General features: G+C 39.6%; 1 protein-coding gene across 3 annotated transcripts in view; it reads right to left on the bottom strand.

Moving 5' to 3' along the window:
* The window catches only part of TESK2 (testis associated actin remodelling kinase 2), a 75,923-nt gene extending 52,750 nt beyond the window's left edge, over positions 1-23,173 (bottom strand). Inside the window, exons 1-2 of one of the 3 annotated variants that reach the window (XM_077785368.1) lie at positions 23,138-23,173; positions 12,963-13,263 (exon numbers count right to left, since the gene is read on the bottom strand). In XM_077785368.1, coding sequence (XP_077641494.1) covers positions 12,963-13,181 — 219 coding nt within the window. In that variant the 5' untranslated portion in view covers positions 13,182-13,263; positions 23,138-23,173. Of the gene's footprint in view, positions 1-12,962; positions 13,264-19,337; positions 20,145-20,848; positions 20,944-23,137 lie in introns of those variants that run through there. The other 2 variants (XM_021528514.2, XM_021528521.3) reach the window with 2 other exon arrangements.
* Positions 23,174-23,920: the final 747 nt, after the last annotated feature.

Here is a 23,920-nt window from a genome sequence, read left to right as displayed (position 1 = left end):
ATTGCCTCCCTGTTTTATTGCTGACAGGCAGTTAAACTGTCCTTTTGCACTCTGATTCTTCTAAGATCAAAGTACTTAGGACTTTGACCTGGCCGTGGTTACCTGGGTGGTTCTACACACATCAGATCATGTTCTGATCCTTAACCCTTTCTTCAAGAGAAAGTGGGAAGTAGAGGAAGTCATAGATACAGGTAAAGAAATAGTGATGTATTTAAAGGAAATCTCATAATTGTGATTCAGCACGGCTCACATTCCAGAGAAGTAGTCACTATATAAAGTTCATGAGAATTATCATGCAAAAATTGTTGGGTTTAATGTTCAGCCTGCTGCTTAGTTGTAAAGTTCTTTATTGTTAAAAAAATTAAATATAATTTAGATTATTGTTTATCTATTACATCATATACGTCTATCAGGATTCTCTGAAAATCCAAACATTTATATTACTTCCACCTTCTGCTGGACTAAAGGGCAGATATATTTTAAGCAATAGCTGAAATCTAGCCTGATTTCATCTTTCACAAGGCCTTTTTGATCTATATTCACTGTACCTTTCCAGGTGGCCCTGGAATAAACATCTGAAGAACATTTCCTGATGCTGATATTGTAAATCTGCCAACACAGCTTTCAGCTGTGCTCCTAGTTTTTCATTGCATTTTCATTATTTTCCAAATCATCATTATATAGCTGGAAGTATTTTGTCACAGTTCTCTTCAAAAACTTAACTGCTTTCCAGTTTTTCCTTACCCTCCCCTCCTTCTGGCATCCAGCCACACTGCTTAAATACATTTACAGATCTTTACTTATACAGCCTACTCCATAAAATCATGTTGCTGCTCTAGCACACACACCAATTTTTGTTCATTCTTTTACACACCTTGAGTCTTCATCTGGCCATTTCACCTTCACCTTTGCTGCCATCCAAAGCACCATCATAAAAGCAGTCCACTCTGGTCCAAATATTTGACCTTCCTTGAGTTTGTCTTCATTTGATTTACAAGAATTTTCTCTTTGATGACAAGAGATGAAGACATTCCCTTAGCTACCATTCTAGGCCATTTGCACTAAATGTTTTACACAGTTTAATTTTGATTGACTGAGTTAACAATAAAGCTTGTGAGGTACGTGAGATGATAGAAGAAATCACTGCTAGAGTGAAAATGCTTCATCATAAGAGTATCTACCAAATGATAGGAAAAAAGTCTTTCACAGGGAAGCAGACCAGCAATTTGGCTCTGATACAAAACTTCTCTCAAACACAGACTACTTCCTTGCTGTGACAGCAGAAGAAAAATTTAAAAAACATAGGGTCAGCTGTATTTTATCCAAGTCTCACCATCAAGCCACCAAGTCATCACACTTACAAGGACATATTCATGCCTTGAGGACGAATGTGTAAGAAGGATGCCTTAACTCTATGGTTGATTGAAAAAAGTTCCCTTCAGCAAAGATAAACCTGTTCTTCAGCTCAGATCACAGCACTTATAAGCCTGTAATCTGAAATGTTTTTCGTAACATTAAAATGTACCTACTGTCAGATACACATACTCATAGCAGTGATGCCTATATCAAATAAAAAATTTCTTACCATTAGGAAAATTTATAATGACAAATAGAAGCTGAAAGAAATACACCAGTCCAGATAATACTAAGCTGCTATGTTGATTCCAGAGAGTCAGAAGGGTTGTGGCTGTTTTCAGAGTAGTAATACAGAATGTCACTATACTACAACTTCTTGCAGCAAGAAGAGAGACATGCCAAATGTAACAAAACTCTGCCAAACAAAACTAGTCAGCATGTGTTACAAGAGCTGTAGCACAGGTTCAGAAGATCTACAGAAACTAGGCACAAAATAAACCCCAAAACCTTTCAAAAGTCTGGCAGTAATTGTGACTCTACTAATTTCTAATACTAAAAAGAATTGAGAGAAATACACGGAAAAAAGCTGGAGACTTCACCATTTTGCCTTTAGTACAAAAGCTCAGTGTTAGTCAAACAAATGTCCTAATTTGATAACTTTAGTAACTTCTAGCACCACCAATTCAGCAAAGAAATATGTTCAATTACTAGAGAATATTCCACACATACAGTTGAATTATCCAATTTTTTTTCCAAACTAAAGTGGATTTCTAATCAGTAATACAGCAGTACCACTGATACTTTATAAATCCACTTGTCTTCCAAAAAAACCTAAATATTTCTTTTGTATTTTGTTTTTCTTCATTGCCCACTGTAATCTAGAACCAGGGCCCAAAATAGAGCACCCTTTTATTTTAAACAAACCATTTATTGATATGAATCTGTGCACATATCTCTGCTTCTGCCATTAACTTGATCTCGATCAAGCCATAAAGGCAGAAAGAGACTACAGTCTTATTTAGAGAGAAAGCACAAATTCATCAGAGGACTATTGAGATGAGAAATAAACAGGCACAGCCCAGGGTGGGGAAGTTGACTGATTTTGTAGCCAGTTCAGCAGAATGTAACCATATAAACTTTCCTCTGCAATCCAGGACATGGAACAAGGATGCTGGGTAAGCACTGTTTTACCTCAACCTCAGTAAACAGCTCAGCCATGTACTTGATACCCGAGTAATATTATAGTCAGGAAAGAAAAAGAAATAATGAGTTTGAAGTTCATAAATGAGAGCTTATTCCTAATTTTCAGTGTTATCTATCCTCAGCTCACTAGGCAGCCCTGAGCATGCTACTCCCTTTCTTTTGTTACCTAACTGGTCTATAAAACTGAGGTGATATTATCTACCTGCCAGAAGACTGGAAGATTGACATCTGCAAATGACTACTGTAACATCCAAGGATAATACATAATCAGATACTGTATCTGTGTTCCTATTTTCTTATTTAATTTTTAATACTTATGGTTAAATATTTTCCATGTTACTATGACTTTAGCCTGTATAAAAGATAATGACACTTACATAATCTGCAGATGTTTCTGAAGAAATCAATACTTTGGACTGAGTTTTCCTGACACAGAAATTGTATCTTCTAACTTCTACAGTATATGAACAGTTTGGCAGTGAGGACAGAGCCCCCCCACTACACCAATAATCTTATCATTGGTATTCAAACACATTTGTGGGGTTTCTTTTCAAGACTATATGGGAGCCTTGACAGAAAGTTCTGTTTGGGGCAGAAATATTTTCCTTAGATTTCCTTTATAAATCTTTCAAATAAGCATTGCCATGCATGAGTCCAGGAAGTCTTTCTCACTTTTCAGAACAGAGCCCACGGACATACAAGTATTGCTATTATAATCACAGCACTTAGAACTTGATCACAACCACAAAAAGAGAGCAGGGAGCATGAAGAAGCCACATTTTGCTTACTTGAAGATACCTCAGCTTTTATAAATTGATACAGTTAATAACATTCAGGTTACAGCCAAAATAAAAAAAATTTTTGAGGTAATTTCTTTTTATTTAAGTCTTCATGAACTGCTCTTGTTTAGAGCAAGGTTCTTATACAAGTAGCTAATTAAATATGCCATGCAATTTCTTATGTCTCCTCACGGCCTGTAAAAGCTAGGAAGCACAGGAATTGGATTTGCAGGACTTAACTGCAGGCAGCTCATGTGAACAAAGCAGCAGCAGTGAGTCAGTGTGAGACACACTGTCAGCTCCGGATTAGTTAACAAAGCAACGCTGTCTCGGCATTGATCACTCCAGGGATGTTTCAGAGCCCCTAATGCCACCAGGCCATCAAACAGAGGGCCCCCACCTTGCAGAGCTGACACCAGTGCAAAGGGCCCTGCAGCCACCCCAGAGCATAAACAGGAGAAGTTGTTCCTATAGTTTGGATACGGCCTCAGTACCTATTGGGAACAAGTTTTGGATTGCATACAGAATACCAACAACTGCAGAAGGAAAGATAAAAAGAAGTCCTGTCATACAGGCTTAGGAACTCCTTTCTCTAACCACTTCCAATGGCTGCTAAGGAGCTATGGAGAAGTATTCCCTATGAATCTGAGGCTATTAAGCATGTCTATTTTGTTAGTGCCACCAGTAGCAATTTGCAGTTCTCATTTTTACATTTCATATTAGGCAATAACACATAAGCATTTGTATGCATTAACAACACAGATACTCCACAGGCAAAGGCAGTGAAATCCGTCACTGAAATATATTTAACTGTTCCCTGCTGCTAATCCCAGTAAATAAGAGTCCAGAGAGGTGCCTCAGAGGTGTCTCACAAAGCTTTTAAGTGATGCACTCTTGTTCTCTAGATGCAGTCATGTTAATACTGGACATATGCCAGCACAGTTATTTGAAGAACAGTAAATCAGCACCTGTCTCTCAGTATCAGCTATGAATGAGCTTACACAAATGTGCATGTTTGCCAGCTGGCAAAACAGAAAATCCCAGAGCTGCCAACCCAGCACATCTCCATCCAGAAGAGAAAACTAAACAGATCTCATTTAACCATGCTTGAGAAATTATTATGGAAAACAAGACAAAAAAGCACACAAACATTTCAGGGCCAAGGGCATCTTGCCACCTGTTTTGCCCTGGGAAAACTGCACAATGATACTCAGATTGGCACTTTTCCAACAGAAGAAAATCAAAGGCCCAAAGGACTCTGAACTACAGCAGTCACTGTACTAAACACAAAATCCAAATGGGGGTTATCTCCTATTGCAAGGTACTTGTTATAGTATCAGTGTCTTTCTTACCATTGACAGAATTTGTGAGCGTTCTTTCTATTTGTGAGGACAACAAAGACTTACCTCGGACATTCCATGTATCAGCTCTTCAGCAAGGCTGAGGAGAGGCCAGGTTTTCAAACAGATGAAAAATACATTACAAAATGGACAACTTTACATTAAACTATGCTTTTTTGTTTGTTTGTTTTTTACTGGGTATTGTTTAACATCAAGTTTGTTTCAGTGATTTTTATTCTGGCTTTTTAGTCTTCAAACAAATTGTTCATTTCAGGATAGTTCTATCATATTTTCTAAATATTTCTTTCTTCAACAGAGAAGCTATCTGACCCAACCTGAGAAAGTGAAACACAGTGTAAGAACTGTTTCACCCTGTTTTAATTCTTATTACTCAGTAGAGTTCTAGACTTGATGGTAGTGATGCCAAACAGGACTGTAGGAAGAAGCATTATGGAAGTATACTTTTGGAAATTTTCTTAAAATATTTCAACACCACTACAAAAGACAAGGCTTTCATTAAATCTGCTTCCTGGTTCTCCTTCAATCCCAGTGTTTCCTCAGCTGATGTTTTAAGATGATTATAACATGCACATCTTAAGACTTCTACCCAGAAAATAAATTAATAAGAACCAGAACTTGTTTCAGATAGCAAATATGAGTTAACCCTCCATTCTACCTTGTATTTCAAAGCATTTTCAATTCTGCTAAAAGTAAGAGTGCTCTACACTTTAGATACATGCAAATGTCATTAAAATTCAGAATTGCTAAGTGGGGAGGAAGTGAGTATTTTGCCCCAATGGTGCAATCCATAAAGACAGATGAGATTTTTAATTCCTATATTAATGATCTGTTGGAGTGCAGCCTATTTATTACTACTTCTCCCTGTGGCCTATGCCCTATAAAAGCATTTGCTAATTAAGTGACAAGGACTAGGATGACAGTAGCTTGGCACCTCCATAGCAAAAAAAAAAAAAAAAAAAAATTAGCAAGAGGAAGACAACTGTCTGGTTAAGTGGTTATCATACAAATCATCTTAGCAGTTGGATTCTGCATTTATGCCTCAGTTCCACAATGGCACTTCTTCCTACTCCAGACAAGAACCACAATAGAAAGAAACAGATTTAAATCACCTCTCTAATAAAACCACAGAGTATGAAGTCAAGTTTCAGAGTTATACTAATCTCCTTGGCTAGATTACATAATACAGTGACTGTATTCTCAACCAATTAGTAGCTTGTTTTAACATCCTAACTTCACAGGAGAGACCTTTAGCCTCCAATACCTTACTTCTGTCACCTTGAGCAAGGTGAGTTTCCTTCTCTAGTCAAAATGAAAAAGATTTCCAGCTTAAAATTCAATCCTATAAAAAAACTAGGCCAAAAGGTATACATGGACAAGAAGAGATGCTGTCTGTTTTTCTAACTGGCATCATATCACACAGGGAGGGCAGGGACAAGAACAATGGCTCTACACCTGAGTGAGGGAAGATAAGCCTTGGTCAAATGGGTGTCACTTTGCAGTCACAGCATATTCCCCATGCCTAAAAGATTAAATATTATGTCTGCAAAACCAAAACATAGGATAAACCACATACTCATTCCCTACTCCTTTTCCACCCTAAAAAGATGGCTTCTGCCACCACTTATCATAAGCAGACCTTGAAGTATTTCATTTCACCCGATGTAGCTACAGAAGTATCAAGAGGAAAAAAAAAAAACCACATACCAGTTTAAAAAAAATCCAATTGTCTAGACCATGACTTTCCAAAATTGGTGGTATTATACTGCTGAAAGCTGTAACTTCCTCAACACCTTACCAAACTTAATCAAGAACATTCTTAAAAAAAAAAAAAAGCCACAAATATCACTCATAAAGCAACCGAAAATAAATTTTGGTTGGTAAGGTGTTTTTTAAAATAAGTTCAATTCCTATTACAGCTTTTAGCCATTGGGCTTTATCATGCCTTTTTCATTACACTGAAGAGCACCTTCAAATAACTATTTCCTTATTTTAAGTCTGTTTATGCACTGTAATGACAACTTTTATACAGCAAACACATTAAGACTGAAGTCATCCATTGAATCATGTCTCCAGTTATTAAACCAAGTTTTATTGTTTCTTTGTCCTCAAGTGTTAACACCAAATTAACAACTTGTATTCTCCAACTTTCTGAAGTCAAATATCCAATGTTGAAAAAGTATTTAAAGCCTAAAACTTGAAAATTAATGCTTAATAGATGAATTAAAATTAAGTATATTTTAAGCCTATCAAATAGTATCACAAATATCATGGATACTGTGTGATCTCATGTTTACAAAGTTTTTGAAAAACACTTAGGTGTTCAGACACACTTAGGCCTCTGATCAGGCTGCTAATTCCAGAGGCCTAAGATCCTTTCCCAGTACAAACCTTTCACCAAATGCTCAAAACAACACATGACAAAGTGAGAGAACTTTCAAACTGAAGCCATAAGGGCAAAGAAAAAGTATGAGACAGATTCAGTATTTCTAGAGAAATTTTACATTATCAGTGCTGCTCTGAGTACTTTTAACTTGAATACCAGAAAATCTACATGTTATGCAGAAAGATGTTTGTCGTGTTTCAAATTTCTAAATTGACAGCGTTACTATTTTGTTCCTTAACACAAAGTGACAATGAGTGTAGATAAAGGCATGAGGAAAACATTTATCGATGACGGAAAGCAATTCTTCCAGATGTTTTCTCAATTCCTCAATAAACTTGCACCATCCCTTTTCCAGGAGCTTCTCCCCTTCCAGCCCAACTAGGTGAAGGGCCATCCTGCACAGATCAGCAATAATGCACAGACTCACATTTAGATTTAAAACACTTTGACAGTTCAAATATTGCAGTGACTGTTCATCTGATAAAACCCAAGTTAATAAAGATTCCAGTCCAGGAAAATGTTGTCTGCAAATTCTGACACTGTTTCCAACACCTTCTGCAGTGGGATTTTGCTGAGCTTGGGCTGAAAACCAAGTAGCAGGTCCCTTGCCTTTTTTTCCATACTTTTTCCACATCCTTTTTGTAGTCATATTCTCCTTTTAATATGAACTAGCATTCCCTTCCTTGCATGCTCATTTTTATAACTACTCAAATATCTGCTTCCCTCCTTCCACACACTCACAGACATGTTACTCTTCTGACTAAATGCCACAGGAAAATGGAAACCTCTGTCAGTAATGAGTTGCTAGTAGAGTCAATAAGCAAATAGGAAGGACCAGCTGTAGAAACAACTCAAACTGGGAGGTTTTATCTATAAAAGGATCATTTAAAAATAATAAATTATAGCCTGGATACACCAAAGGAGGTTGTAGACTCTTTTATGATGGAAGTTTAAAGGACAAGCCAAAAGTAGCTGCCAAGAACAGAGCAGAAATATTTATGCCTGACTTAGCTAAGGATACTGTACTAATTCTCATAACATCACTGCCTAGATTTACATTAATTTTCAATTTAGGTATTAAGATTGATGAAGCAAAATGTATACCTATTTTGCAATCGTGATATACAGAGACTTCTGTAAGGCATCTGACTCCACGCCACAACTGACTACAACCAGATTACAGACTTGCCAGGCACAGCTGAAGATACACTTGGACATTACAAAGCAGGGTAAGACAGGGAGTCTCCCAGGCAGCTTCCCGAGGAGCCAAGCGAGGTCTCTGCTTTGCCTTCCTTCTGACAGAAGCTGCCACTCAGACCAATCTGAAACTTTTCAGTTTGGACCATCACCCTGTTCATGTTATTTCACTAACTAGTGAAAGCTGCTTCATATCTTAAATCTGAGCAAAAATCAACATACCCAAATAAAACCTTCATTGCAAACAAGGATTGAAGGCTAGAGAACAGGAGGTACTAATTAATTAGTACCATTAAATATAAGGTAGTAATGTGCCATGACAGCAAAAAGTGACACGCATTATAAGAGTGTGACACAAAGCTGAAGGATGGTTTTTATATGCTATTGTTGAGAAAACCAGGACATGGTTTTATCTTTGAGATCTTCAGAACTGAATTTTAAAAATCAGCAAGGGAGGTATACCTTTGCTATATGCTGTATATGTAGTGTCAATATATGCTCTATATACCAGTTCCAGTTGCTGGTAAAATTCAAAGAACTTAGGTAATGTGGCAGTGTGTGTAGATGACCCAGTAACTCTTCCAAGGCTTAACTGTTTGAGAACTTCATAATGCCTTTATTTTTAGGCACAGAGTTAAACTATGAGACGTTACAGGCAAAGTATAACATGATAGAGATATTCATGCCACCAAGACAGATACTCTTTTTTTTAGTCAAGAGACCTCTTACAGTCTGAAATCTCATTACTTAATCCCTCACTTACTCTGCTGTTCTGTTCCTACTCTGCACTGTTATTCTAGTTAAGCCCTGTCAGAGGCAACAGAAGAAAGTGACATTAAACATTTCTGCACTTGACTCCTCAAAACCTGCAAAATTACAAACAGAGAAAAATGTTATACTGAATGGTAATGAAGTCATAAAGTACAAAAAAAAGAAAAATTCCCATTGAGTCACTTTGGGAAAGCCATGTCAGTAATATCTCTTAAACCTCCCACAGCCTACAACAAGATGTTCCAGAGATCAAGCCCACCACCATGACAATGTGGCCATGACACACAATATCACAAATGACACTATGTAGTATCACTTATTATTTGTATGTTAAGAGGTGACAGAACTACCAGTTTTATCCTAAGTGCATGACAAGTACTTGATAAAAAGGATTATATATGTGTTCTTCACAATACCTGTGAGCACAACTCCAGCCTCGTTTCTCCTTTCACATTAGACAGTTGGATGCTGCTTATCTCTAAACACCCTGAAGGCATTAAATAAATACTAGAAACAGGATCCTAGCCTCAGGTACAAGGTACGTATTTGGACAGGCACACCTTTCTTGATCAGTCAGCACTTCAGAAAGTCAAGGAAAGTTAATTTAACCACTGAAATAAAGACTGACAACTAATTAATGAATTGGGGACCATCACTCCAGGGTATTCAAATAGGAGGCCTCACAGTATAAGCACATACAGCACAAACACCTTGGGGACACTGATCCTTTTGCAACCACCACCCATCTTGTTAAGACATCCAAAAGTATGATGCCCTCTCTTTGTATTTATACTTGGCTTTGTATAATTCTGTATTAGATCAATGACTCCTTTTTTCATGTGCACACAAATAATAAACTGCAAAAAGTCCATTTTTAACACTGGAATGTCCAAGTATTTCCAGTCTCTCTCAAAAGTTCAGCTACAGAATGCACAGACAAAAAGAACATCTGAAGGAAATTCACAGCAATTTGAATTCTTAGTACTGAACTTGAAGGTAAATGTGAATAGATCATCCTGGATTTTAGTTTGACTGCTGTTCCAAAACACACATTTTATAATTAATAGTAACTATTTCCTAATGTAATACTTCATTTCAGTATAATGGTTTTCCCAACAGTTTATGGGTTTGGGATCATGGCTGTTCATTTATACAAACAGTGTCTGCCCAGCTTAATCTTAAAAGCAAACCTCAGGGTGCTGCACTTGCCATTGAAATTTGGAACAGGCACTAGTCAGTCAGCTGCTTCAAACTAGACTGCTGATGTTTTGACAAAGTTCAGTTTTTCTAAACTAGTTTCCATTACATATTTCAGGTGAACATGAATTTGAAGTGTTATAGTGATGGCTAACAAAATCAAAACACTAGTTTAGTAGTCTGAATAAGCCACAGATTTTAATATCTTTGTGAATAAAGGCGTACTAGAAATGTTAAAAGATCATTCATAGCATATATGACCATGAACATACACATCTAAGCTGTAACATACTCTTATTTAAAAGTTAAGAGAAGGCAACTTCTATCCACCACAATAGACTATTTTAAAAGAAGCTTCCACAGAAAAGGATAGAGGGGAAGAAATCACTGAAAAAAATTGTCAGCTACATAGCAAAACAAAAATCTCAAGCCCTTAAAATAGTCCAAGCATTCTTTGCTAAATCACTTGAGTGAATCCAATGTATGATACAAAACAATAGACAAATACATTACTGAAAAAGCTCTGGAGACATGGTGGGTTTTGAGACACCTCTGAACATTTAAAGGGAAGGCTTCATTGCTCTTGTAAAATTACCTATACAGTAAGTTTAGAACTATCCTGGCTTTTTCTCAACTTCAGTCATTTAGCTGTGAGCCTGCAGATCAGACTGAAATTTAACTGTGTCAAGCCACGAGGCTCTCTTTACTGGAAGCACATCAAGGTTCTCACATGAAATCTGATCATCAGCACAGCAGGATTAATGACAGAGGTGGTCAGGCTGATAAAGCAGCTGAACAGAAACCTGCTTAAATGAGTTTGGAACTGCATCTATGATAAAGTTGTAATGCATTCTCACCCCTTCGTGCCAGAACTGCAGAGCTCTGGTCGAAACTGATGCAAAAGAAAAGAGTTTATCACTCAGTCTCTGCCTGCAGGAGGACTGTGGTTGTTTCTGTGAAAACAGACACCAGCTACTCAGACTACCACCATCGCTCTCACAGGAATGCCACCAACTCGATCCAACACCTTGGGATTCCTGCTTTAGCTCACTGCAAAGGAGAAGAGCAGGGGAAGGTTTTTAAATAATTAAGAGGACTTGTTTATGCATATAAAAATAAACTGGGTATCGGGGATTTCTCTCAATCAACAAATTCTCAAATTAATCCATTACTATGAATGCTGGAAATTCATCTTTACTTTTAGCTACCTTTTTACCTCTACCTGAATTCTGAAATTGGCACAAGTAAACTGAGGTGTGTTATTTAGACATGACCCAAGTCTATTGGTACCTTTATATATAGCACAGCAGCTTCACCACAGAAGCTGTAATGATGAATTCAATAATATACAGAACTTTCAAACATTTAACATTAGAAAATGTCTCCACACAAAACCAGTTGCTACAAAATGCATTACAGAAAGTTTTCCAAACAGGAAAATAAGACAAAAACCAACCAAACAAGAGCCACCAAACCAACCGTTGTTTTCAACTGTTACAAAAGCTGGCTTTATAAAGAAATGTCCTGCACCAAGTCTCCTACACACCCCGAATAAAGTTCTTCATGTCTAGCCCTTTTAAAGAATTAAAAACTTGTGATAGTGAAAACTAAAATTTCATATATCTAGCTAAACAGAAAAACTTCTGTGGAGTGACTCACCTTTACACAAGAGGAAATATATACATGGAAATCTCAATGTCTTTAAGTATTAAAGCAATATTAAAAAAAAAACAATTTTCTAATGCAGGTATCTCTTTACAGCAATAAAACTGGATAAAAAAGTTTTTTGGTTTAACTTCAAAAAAAAAAAAAACACAGATGAATTGTTATGGAATGGACATAATATACTGCAAGATTGTTTCCATTTCAGTGAAATGCCAGAAAACTATGTGGAGGGTAACTCCATGAGAAGTCAGGAACTAGAACAAGGAAAGAAACTATTTTTTCAATGCTGGAAAGACAACTCAATGTCCTGTTCCTCTGCAATAAACCTTAGAAGAAGAACAGTCAGCAGCAGAAACATTATCAGCACTATAAAACTGTATTTACAAATTGCTTTAAAAAGGTCTTTTCTACATCCCACATACAGAGCTGCAAGCCACTGAAAGTATCAGATTTTCTTATTCATATTATTTACTTCAAACCAATCTTTCATTATTGGAGTGTGGCATAAGAAGCAAAGGAAACAGAAGAGTAGTTAATTGTATTGCAATTTCAGTGCAATAAAATCTGTGGTCCCAAATTCAGCAACCATGTATGGAACTCCTTAACACATGCATCTAAGTCTTGTGAGGCGAAGACTACCAAAGGAATGTGTACCATCCCACAAAACCAATAAACCAGCTAAATTAAAGACATTTACACTTACATATGGGAGAACCAATAAGCCATCAGTGTTTAACACTACATGAATGCAGAAATACATGGCAGAGGTCAAAAAATAAACCAATTATTTTTAGCTTTTTCTCTTCCTCCCAAAAAGCTCTGCAACTCCTCAAATAAATTATGTGACAAAAAAAAAAAAAAGAAAACCAGCTAGAAGAGTGATTGAAGAAGTATTTGAAGCCTGAAAGTTCTTCATCACTCACTCATTTGGAGTGAAGCAAATACAAGGACTATCATTTGACTTCAGTGGAAAGTACTTCTCCTGACAGTCTTGTACATTCTCAAACATGAAGCAACCAACATTAAGAGTAAAAAAAACTAAACACACACCTTGAACACCTCAGAGAAGAAACCAGAGCCAATTTTCTCACATGTGAAATCATCAAGACGAGTAAGTCTGGAAAAGGCACTTATCAGGGCTCTGTATGAAGAGGTACAAACTCTTCCTAGCTGGGAACCAGTCCCTTCTCCAGTGCTACCATCAAAGTCTTCAGCGCGCTCCAAGCGTGGTGGAAATCCTGCTATTGAATTCCGCTTACTTCGGTCCATTTTGAAAACAAGATTTTATTTCACTACAGGAGGACTTCTCACATCTTAGGTAATTTGCTGTCTTCTGTACTCTGCTTGGATCCTAAAATACAAAAAATTGAGATTACCATTATTGTGAAGATATCTAATAAATTTGATAGAACCCAACAAAGCTTACATCCATTTAAGAGAGTAAGAAAAGAATGAAGCTATTCAATCAGGGGCAAAAAAGCCAAAGAAATAAAACAAACCACCACACAACATCAACAGTAAAGACAGCAATCTAATGAACTTCTCCTTTAGATCCATGGAAATATCCTATGCTTTGGCTACTCTGAGACAAACAGGCTTGGAACTCAAAATTTAGCTGGTAACAAACAACTTTCATTCCCTTCCCCCAACCTTTTCTTTTTTTACAGCAAGCAAGGGAGCAGGGGGAAACCCACAAAATGTAATTCCACTTCAGTTGTAGTCAGTGACCAACCTACTGCTACAGCAAAACTATTTCACTTTCAGGCATGAACAAAGCATCTCCAACTATAAAAAAAAATTAAAACACTTTCAACTGGCATAAGAAAAATTATTCACTTGAAGCATCAAAACCTTGTTTTTAAAGCTTCCATTTATGAGCATGCCAAGATCAATTCCCTAACCAGCAGGAACACAAGGTTATACCCACTGAACACCTAGCCCCCAAATTTCTAAAAAGACCAATCCTGCTACGAAGTATTCTTATAACAATCTGCCATACAAATTTTCCCCACAAAGATATTATTTAAACCTATATTAATTTCAGTTGAACTGAAAACACAGGAAACAAAGTTACATTTGCCAAGTAGGAGAAAAGGAAAAAAGGAGGGGGACTAATAATTTTTTCCTCTTTTTAAGAGGATGATGAAGTAATCAGGATGACTCTGGAGCCCATCAAATTCAGCTTGGAATGGCAAACTTGACAGGTATTTTAAATTTTTAGTTATAAAATGCAGGTATTTTACATTTTTTTCTTTAAACCTTAGACTTAGGAGGTTATTCATCCATTCCAAACTTCACTAGTCATTTACAGCAATTTGGTGAGCACCTACAAAGCCTGAACAAAGTGAACAGTCACAAAGAGGATACTTTTTTTTTTCCCCAAGGGTGAATGAAAAACTAGAAGGAAGGGAAGGAAACAATAAAATTATCTTTTAAAAGGTGGGCAAAATAACCACAGAGCAGGCAATTACACTTCTATGTACAAAGATGTACAGAACCTGAACAATACAGTACATTTGAAAAGCATTTCAGAGGCACACCAGCTGCCCTCTGAAAACACAGCAGTGCTGCTATTACAGGCTATGTTTTGCATGCAGTCTATCTTTTAGAGATGCTCTGTGCCAACACATCAGGCAAACACACAGTCAAGTCCTTCCCTGCTTTCAGAAATAAGCTCTGCTGAACTGTCTGGAATTAATTTGAGGTTGTCCACTCCAAAAAAGAAGGGTGTTTATTTCAAACATCTTAACACCTCTCTAAATGGATGTCAGTGGGTATAAGGGACTCTTACCAAGGCATGATTATGAAAATTTAATCTCTATCAAAACCCACATCATGGTTTTCCTACAGATTTTTGTATGCAGACTCCCACATGCCTAATCTTAGTGCACTTTTCAGATTATAGTGGCCAACTGGCACACAGGAGATCGGGATCCAGTTTGTAAACTTGTATTCTTGACTCAGGAGCCTTGAGGGTCTGGAAAAGGCACAGAAGCACCACAAGAAGATAAAGGCTGTTACATGTCCTCCATGGAGAAAAATAGCCCAGAAACATAGCTGAAAAATAGCCTAGAAAAGTAGCTGAGAACCTCCTCAGCTACAGAAAAGATGCCTGGGAATTTCCAAGGCCTGCTTAAATAATTCCTTTTGATCTGAAAAGGGCAAGCTATATTTTGGTTACTTTTTACGGAGATAAAGAAAGAACTGCCTATGGAAGGAGAACAGACAGAAGAAACCATGGTATTAACAATTCATTTTTTTATATGAAGATACTATCTTTGAAGACTGACCAGAAAACCTACTGTAATTGAAGGAACAATTTTTTAGAACTTATTTCTATCAGAGTAGCACCCACATGCATCAGTCACTTGCCACGGAAGGAGGCAAGCATCTGCCCCCAGAAATGCACAACCTGACAACCCAGTACCACAGGGTACTACAGGATCACCACTCCACTGAAAGTGCAGAAGCCCAGAATAAACTCAGTGAGAAAACATCTACACTGCAACTCAGCAAACTAAAGATTAGAAGTTCCCAGACAAAGCAAGATAAAAAATTAAAATAGGAAAAACTGCTGTTGTTTTAACTAGAGGAGATAGACCAAGTTAGATGAGCAGTATTAAACAGGAGAAAAAGCCTAAATCTCTTAAGTATCCAGATACCATTAACAAAAGATGGCCTCAACACAGTTTCTACATCTATTTAACAAAACAAAAAATCTCCCTCACACATATACACATCCTTTTGATTGAAATCACATGGTGAGCTTTGCAAAACTGCACAAATTCCACACTGAGAGAAGCAATTCACTGTACTTCACACACACAGAAAAAAAAAAGCCCCAAAAGGTTTTGCCATCTGGATTTCCAAATAACCCATTCCTTCATTTTTGCCTGCTAGAGTTTACCTTTCCAGACAGCTACACAAAATCCTTGGAAAATATTAGGATACAGCTCCATTATCTTGCCCAGGATTGCATACACAGAATTAGAGGAAAATTTAAAGTGGGCACAATTCCAAGTGGGCCTCCTGTCATTTTGGCCAATTACACTAATGATCACATTCTCAATGAAATCAACCAAGGTTTAATTGACTGTCAAGCCAGTCTGAGGTACTTTAATTTACTACCTTGTATGGTTAATTAAAGTGCACTGAGCAGAATCTAAGACTATCCTGTAAATCCTGTAACCAACTAAAAGGTTGTTGGGTGGTTTTTTTCATATTAAGGTTCAGCTTAAAACTCTTTAGCTGTGCTCAACAGATAGTTAAAAGACTCTACACACTAGAAAACAAATTTCCTAATAAAGCTTCTAGAACAATTTTTCTGACACCCGTACTCAAGAAAAATGCACCTCACTCTGCCAAGACCAAAGTAATTCTGAAATTCACCTCTCAAAATGCCTATCTGCCCTATTCAGCCATTTCTCAAATTTCTAAAAAGTACAATTTCAGAACATTTCATGCCCTACTACATTTAAATTTCTTTGCTTACCAAAATACACCTTGAAGGAAAAAAAATCCATATTAATATTATATTAAGATCACTTTCTTCACTGAATGAATGCATTGATTATTTAATCATAGAAATTGCTATAAATACAACTATTATTAGCATTAATTGGGTTAATTAGAGAGTTACCTTTCAAAACCAGTGCCGGAGTCTGCAATTATTTAAAGATGGAAACCCCACAAGAACATATCAAGTTATACCCTAAACATCAGTGTTAAACAGGGATATACTAGCCAGTAATTAACATTTTATACTTCATAGATTTAAAATGGGTAAGGCTCCTGAACTCCAGCAGCATCCCTTTTATGCCTCAGAGTATAAAACAAGATCCTCCCCAAAAAAATTCTACTCATTACTAAGAGGTTTCCTGTCCCCAGTATCTTTATAAATATGTGCATACTTGCACTCAAATGTCAAACTCACAATTTCCTAAAAGATGGCCCTAATAACAACAACCATTTTTAGACACAGAGACTGTCACTACGCATTCAGCCTGGAAAGCAATAAATCTGGCAGAAGCATGTTATTAATTTGAAAAGGTTTTCTGAAGAACAAGATGCCAAAGCTTTGATAAAAGTCATTTGCCAAGAGTTAACTATTTAAAGTTGTAGTCTGATGAAGCTTCAACAGCCAGCACTACAAAAACATAAAGGAATTAGAGGAATTATGCTGGCAAGTGTCACTCTACAAAATAGTAACTCTATGGGGAAGAAGACTTCACTGTACTACAGTGCAAACTTCAGAAAGGCTTCAAAAAAATGTAAAGAATAAACTTTTCTAAAGACTGAATTGACTGAGGTCCTTAGCCTGAGGAAAAACAAATAAAAACAAGGAAAAATATTTTAAAATGAAACCCAAGAATTTAAACCAAACCAGTAAAGAGAACCAGGCACTCAACAATTTTGCTCTCAGCTGCTGTCACCTGCTCCCCCTAACAGAGGAAAGTTCCTCAGTTTGTCCATAACTTAGCTTCTTGTCCTTGAGAGGAAGACAACAGCAAATATTTCCAGATGAGGTAGCTACAAATACCAGATCTTGGGTTATGTTTGGCCCAGCACATCCTGAACCTGAAATCTTTTAGACTACTTTATGGGACAAGTCTTTAGGTCCATTTTATAGTCTTCATTACGACACTGCATTAGAACATGAAAATCACAGTATTTTCTATTTTCACTTACATGATATTTTGCTTTAATTTCATCTCCCCTGTACAGGATAATTCCCAGCTCTAGACAGTACTGTCACAGCATAAGCTTCCTGCAAACTAGGACTGACATTCCTCAGAAGAGACCTGCATTAGCCCTACTACACCGTTCCAGAAACTGGAAGACTGCTGAACTGCATCATGGTTTTATAATGCAAACAAACCTCCACGAGAGGCTCTGCTGAAACAAACAGTTCATTTATTTTGTGACTGTAGCCAAGTTTGAAGTGAGTAAGAAAGACCAGCTATTACTGCAGAGCTCAGGATTCAGGGCCAAGGTTGTAGGTTTAAAAATATTTTCATCAGGCATAGGCATAATTTCTAGCACATATTTAGAAGGTAAATATAACTGAGGGAGAATAATAAAAACTCACAAACAAACAGAAAACTAATTGATCCTTATGCCCACAGTGTAATCACCAGCATTTTCTAGGGTGCAATTACAATACAAAACTGAAGCTCTACTAAGGTCCTTGCAACAATCCATTCCTCTCCTAGCCTGGTTTCGGTCACCCCAATCACAGAGCAGACAGGCTCCAGCCTGGTTACAGAGCATCGTTAAATAACCACTCACGTAGATCATGTACAAGACACAGCTGCTGCTTCAAATGGATCATTTTTATATATTATGTTTGCTTAACAAAACGGAGCCCAGTAGAGACACTGAGAAGCTGCTCATGCCTTCCAGGTGTCAGCAGGCTGACATTTGCTGAGCGCCTAACAAAAAGAAAGGGAATCAAAGCCTTCTAATACCAACAGGTATTGTAACATCTCAATCTAGGAATTTCTCCCCCAGCCTCTCTGCTGGGTTTGCAATGAGGGCTGACAGGTCTTTTAGCACAAAGGGTTTCACATGAAACTGGAAGCAACTTTTGCTGTTTCAATGTAGCCAGTGAGACAATCCAGAACAGCAAAGAGAACACGAATGCCTGAAAGAGGGACGAAGACAAAGTAAACAGGCTGAATTTCATACCTGACTACCATCTCTTGGACAAAATTATATTTATGCATTCCCACACAAGGCAGTCAATATTTGTATTTTCCAGCTAGAAGTATAATATCCAGAAATATTTAAGACCTTCTGTAGCCTACCCTAAGCACAAGGCTGTGTTACTGGTTGCACCTTACAGTGAAACACCAAGTACCTTGTTTACTGCAGTAGCAGCTGCACAAATGGAACAGTAACATTGTCTTCACTAATTTATGACTTTTGGAAGTGAGAACAGGGCTTCCCAAACCCGTTGTTCTTAAGGTACTGCAGAAACTGATGTTTACTGGTGTTTACAAACCAGTCTGAAGCTCCCTGCACAATGGAAAACACGTAATTCATAGCGTGAGATCCGTGGACCTGGAGCACACAAGGTCAGCCTTCAAAAGCAAAGTTACCTCAACCATCTCCACTCCGAGCTGCAAAAGCTGTTACATTTCTCCAGTGCAACCAACAGGACAATCATGCCAGAAAGTGGTTTAGCCACTACCAGCAGTGTGCTCAACTTAACAAAAAGTGACAGGATCATATGAAAAGAAGCTTACAGTCTAAGTCAGAAAGAAGTCTTGGCAACAGACAACAGATGGAGTCGGTGTGATACAGTTGCTGATTATTAGATGGACTTAGTGATGAACACACAGCTCCAAATGAATATGTTAGGGAACTAATAAGCAGGAAAAAGGCTTTAAGAAAAAATTATGAGCAAAATGTTTTTGATCTTACCTAGAAGAGCTCTTATTTTTGTGCCAGTTTGCAGGATCCCACACTGCAAGGACACAGTAAAGAGCTCTGCCATTGTGCAAATGCACGGTTGTCTGCTACAGGAAAAATACAGAAAGGGAACCTATGATGCAAGTGAACCACAAGCTTCATTCTTTTCTGCAGCAGACACAGAAGCAACAGAACCCTCCTTCAACCCTGCTTTTTTTTTTTCATGAGTCTGTGAAACCATTTGCATAAAGGAGTACAATGGCAAAAGCAAATATCTGGAATTAGAGGGTATAACTAAGTTACGGGAGGCCTGTGCCACCAGAGCAGCTCTTGTGAACTAACTCGGTCCATCCACAAAAATACAAAGAACTGAAGCAAGGATTACTCTGTAGGCCCTAATTTGCGCTTGGTCCCAGCTGCCAGCTGTTCATCCTAATGAAAAACCACAAAACAAATCAAAGCAAAAAACACAGGACAGCACACACTTGCCACCAGGTATAGGGAACACACCTTTGCCTTCTGTTTAAACTACTCGTTCTGCATGAAGGTTTTACACAAACCAAAATGGACAATGGAATTACTCAGCCATGTCTACAGCTGAACACTGCAAGAATCAGAAAATGACATTTTTATTGGCATGCAACAATTATTTCCAAGCATGATGACTAAATGGAAAGGTTTATGACTAGTCCACAGGGCATGTCAGAGTTTCTCATTAAAAAATCTTATCTTAGGTTGCAAATTCCACTGCCTAATTAAGTCCATGGAACTGTAAGTCTGTTGATTTTGCAGACAATAAAATATGCTAGAACTCTGATCTCTACTAAAAAAAAAAAAAAAAATCAGTCAAAGCACAAAGGCTTCTCATAAACAACCTAAATGTTAGCTGCTGCTTTTTTTAGAGGGGCAAACAGAAAGGTTTAAATAAAATTCAACCCAGTACTCTTCCAATTCAATTCATTACTCTTGAAATTGCAGCTTTTAACTATTACAGCATCACTTACAGGAACACACAAGTGGAAAGTCCCCCGTACTTGAAGCAAAAACCCTTTCGACCCTCCAAGGGATAAAACATTAAGAGTGACCACCTACATTTACACAGCACGTCTCACCTGAAGGCCACAAAGCAAACATACACGCACACACACACTTTAACACTCGAGCCTGTCATTAACGCGTGATTCACGTATTCTTACTGGGTACACTGAAACAGTAAAACCCGAGCCAAGCCCTCACTCCTCTTGGCAAAGCGAACATTTCCAAGACAATCCTGGCCGGGCAAAGCTCCGCGCCGGGCGCTGCAGACCTTTACCCCGGCTCGGAGCGCGGCTTTCCCGCCGCCCCTCACCTGCCGCCGCCGGGGCTGGCGCGGCCCCGCCGCGCACCTGCTGCCCGGAGCGCCCCGCTCCGCCACCGCAGCGAGACCCCGCCGGAAGGGAGCCAGCCCCTCCGCCGGAGCGGCCCCGCTCCCCGCCGCCGACCCTCCCGCGCCGGCCCCGCGCCGCCCCCGCGCCGGCCGTTACCTGAGCGGCGGCGCCTGCAGGGCCCGCGGGCGGCGCGGGCTTTCATGGCCGCATCCCGCAGCCGCGGCCCCTCAGCAGCCCGGCGCGGGTCCGCCCCGCCGCTGCGGCCGGCGCGGGGGCCCCATGTGAGGCGGGAGCCCGGCTGCGGGACCCGGGGCCGCGACCGCCGGCTCCGCCTCCGCCTCCGCCTCTCCCACCAGCGCCACCGCCCACAGAGCCGCCCCTGCCCACCGGCCAATCGGCGCCAGGCGAAGTGTGAGGGACAGTGCCTCTCGACCAATGGGAAAAGGAAACCGGGCGAAGGGATTCGCAGGTAGCCTGCGTGAGTGCCCTTTTCCAATTGGTCATGAGCGCTTGAGCGACACGCCATCTGACCAATCATAGGAGAGACAACAACTCCCGAGAGACGCGCGGGAGGCAGCGGCAGGAAGAAGAGGGGGCGTTGCTATGGGCGCCTCGTTCTCATTGGGCAACTCCTGAGGGCGGGTTATAAATAAGAGAATCAGCCAGTAGGAGAGCGGGCCGGGCAGTGATGGGCGGGCGGAACAGCCAATCACCGTGTGGCTATAGCGGCGGTGGCTGAAGCTGTCAATGGGGCGGGCGCTCGAGTGTCCCGAACCTACGGCCGGTCCCGGTCCTGGTCCCGGTCCCGGTCCCGGTCCCGGTCCCGGTCCCCGCCCCCGCCCCATCCTTGATCACCTTGCCAACGAGCACAGCTGGGCTCCGTGGTGTCAGCCCTGCTGCTATTGCCTCTTATTCCCCGTCCGTGCTAGGATTCCCGCAGGACTCATCCCTTTCTCTGGGCTCCTCCTTGCACCTTCAGCGTTCACTCTTCCCGTTCTGTCCATCTGCCTGCCCCCCGCTCCTGCTGTCGGTCACACGGCTCGGCCACCCCCGCTCCCCGCCTGGAACCTGCTTAACCCAGCTCAGATATTCTGGGCGTTCGCCTGCCAAGGTGAAATAAGCCTGGGATTTCTCACATACAATCGGCTATTTTTCAAATTATCACTTACGATCATGTAGGCAGCCTGGAACAGGTATGGAAGAAGATACCTTTCTTCCTGCTGCGACGCGCTGCCAGATTCCAAGTATCCATTCCAAAGCACGGCAGGACTAAAACATCTCATTAAACATTTGTGAGGGGGATTTGGTTTTCGTTTACATTGGCGAGAGGCTGATTCTTTTCCCTGACCTCATCTTTGGCAGAGGATGAACTATTTTTACTGAAACTCTTCCACAAACAGGGTTCATTTGCTATGCAGTTATGGATAGAATAACCAAAGCCCAAACAGTTAAAAACTGGAGGAGTTGTAACTAAAAAGAGTCTCAGGCAAGAATGTGTCAGTCAGCTTTTTCATACCATATTAGAAATATGTTTTCTCATTATTGTTCATCATTAATTTTACATCTAGTCTTTTCAGTGTGATCAAAAATGTGCTAGAAGGAGTTTGATGTCGGACACATTAGCACCAGCTCTAAATACTGAACAGAGACTTATTCTTACAGCTGGATTAAAATTTCTCTATTCTGCAATGTCTTGATTAAATTTAGTCTCAGAATTTCAATCAAGAGTCTACAGTGAAATTTTCTCCGTTTGTTTAACTACAAAAGGTATAATCATCTTTGCACAGGTAACAGATTAAAAGTACTTTGTGTGTGGGCAAAAAATATGTTGTTTTCTCAATTTCCTCCTGGATTTCCTTCACAGGAAATTTTCCCACACTCACAATTGTTAAATATCAACCACCTGCAAACATCTGTTCTAATGACATCTCAAACACAGAGTGCAGCAAAGCTTTGGTAAATAAGCCATTAAAAAATTATTATTGTATCAATCATATTTTAAAGAGTGACATAGCAGATGGAACTACCCAGATCCATCAGTCTCTTTATATTTAAGCAGGACTGAGTCTCAGAATAGGCGTTTTTAGCAAGATTTTTTCTTTAGAAAATTTTCTTTTTTAAGTTAAATTTCAGTGCTTTATATTTTGCTGGGATTTATCTCAGCAAGATTTTGTAAAGCTAACTCTGGGACATCCCGGGGTCCTTCACCATGTCAGGGTCCAGTGATCCCTGCGACTTTTTACCCCGTTTAAAAAAAAAAAACAAAAATAAAACAAAACAGTATCTCCCCATTTCCCGATTTCCTCGTCCCTGCTGTTTTGGGAGCTATTAGTTGGCTTTAAGGTGACATCTGGTGGTAGGTTTTGATTACCGCTCTTTTTAGGAACTGATCCCAGAACTACACAAATGAATTATCATTCCCCTGTTTCCCTTCAAAAATTTTACCTCCTTTTTGTTTCTCAATGCCTGCTTTTGGGCTGCGAATGTCTTACTGGTAATATCCAGGAATAAGCAGTAATCCCACAGTCTGGTGCAAAGAAACATCATTAAAAGGCACCAGCGTGATCCAGTAAAGCTGAACCTCGGTTGGAAACACTCACACTGTGTTTCATGTAACATCACACGAGCTCCTGTGACTCGTGACGCTACTGAGCCCTGTTTCGAGAAGAAAATAAAGACATCTCATGAGCCCTCCTATGACTTCATCTCAACGGCAATTCCTATTTTTGAAAGCAGGAAAAAAACCGGAGCTGGCAGCAGAACTTTGTCGCTCTAAGTCCCCGTCCCCCGCTCGCAGCTGGCAGAAGCACCGGGGCAAACCTGCAGCTTTGGAATCTGCAGAAGACGAGTGACTTTTGTAGCCTCCCTCTGTTTCCCGGAGAGAGGAAAATGAACGCCGCATTAAAAGACTCATCAAAGGCAAAACCTTGCAGATGTCGCAGCGCTCTCGTTCCTGCCCATCTCCTCTCCATCCCAGAAGGGCTCCCCAGCCTGTAAATGCCTGTGCTCAGGTCGGGGATTCATTCCCCTCTCCTCCGGATGCCCCCAGGCTGCTCCATTCGAAGATCGGCCACTCCAAAAAGCAGCTCTGTGCCTTTGTGGTTTGCACTTCTCTGCTCTCAGACCAATTCTCTCCTCCAGTCGGATCCCTTTGGCTTTTTAAATATAACTGGTTTGGCAAAGGAACAGAGGAGGGTTCGCTCACGGTTGGACATAAAAACAGACGTC

This window comes from Lonchura striata, chromosome 9 (genome assembly GCF_046129695.1).
Source record: "Lonchura striata isolate bLonStr1 chromosome 9, bLonStr1.mat, whole genome shotgun sequence".
In the NCBI taxonomy this organism is placed as follows: domain Eukaryota; kingdom Metazoa; phylum Chordata; class Aves; order Passeriformes; family Estrildidae; genus Lonchura; species Lonchura striata.
The sequence above is the reverse complement of the archived record's forward strand: the minus strand, read 5'-3'. Positions and strand labels throughout refer to the sequence as shown.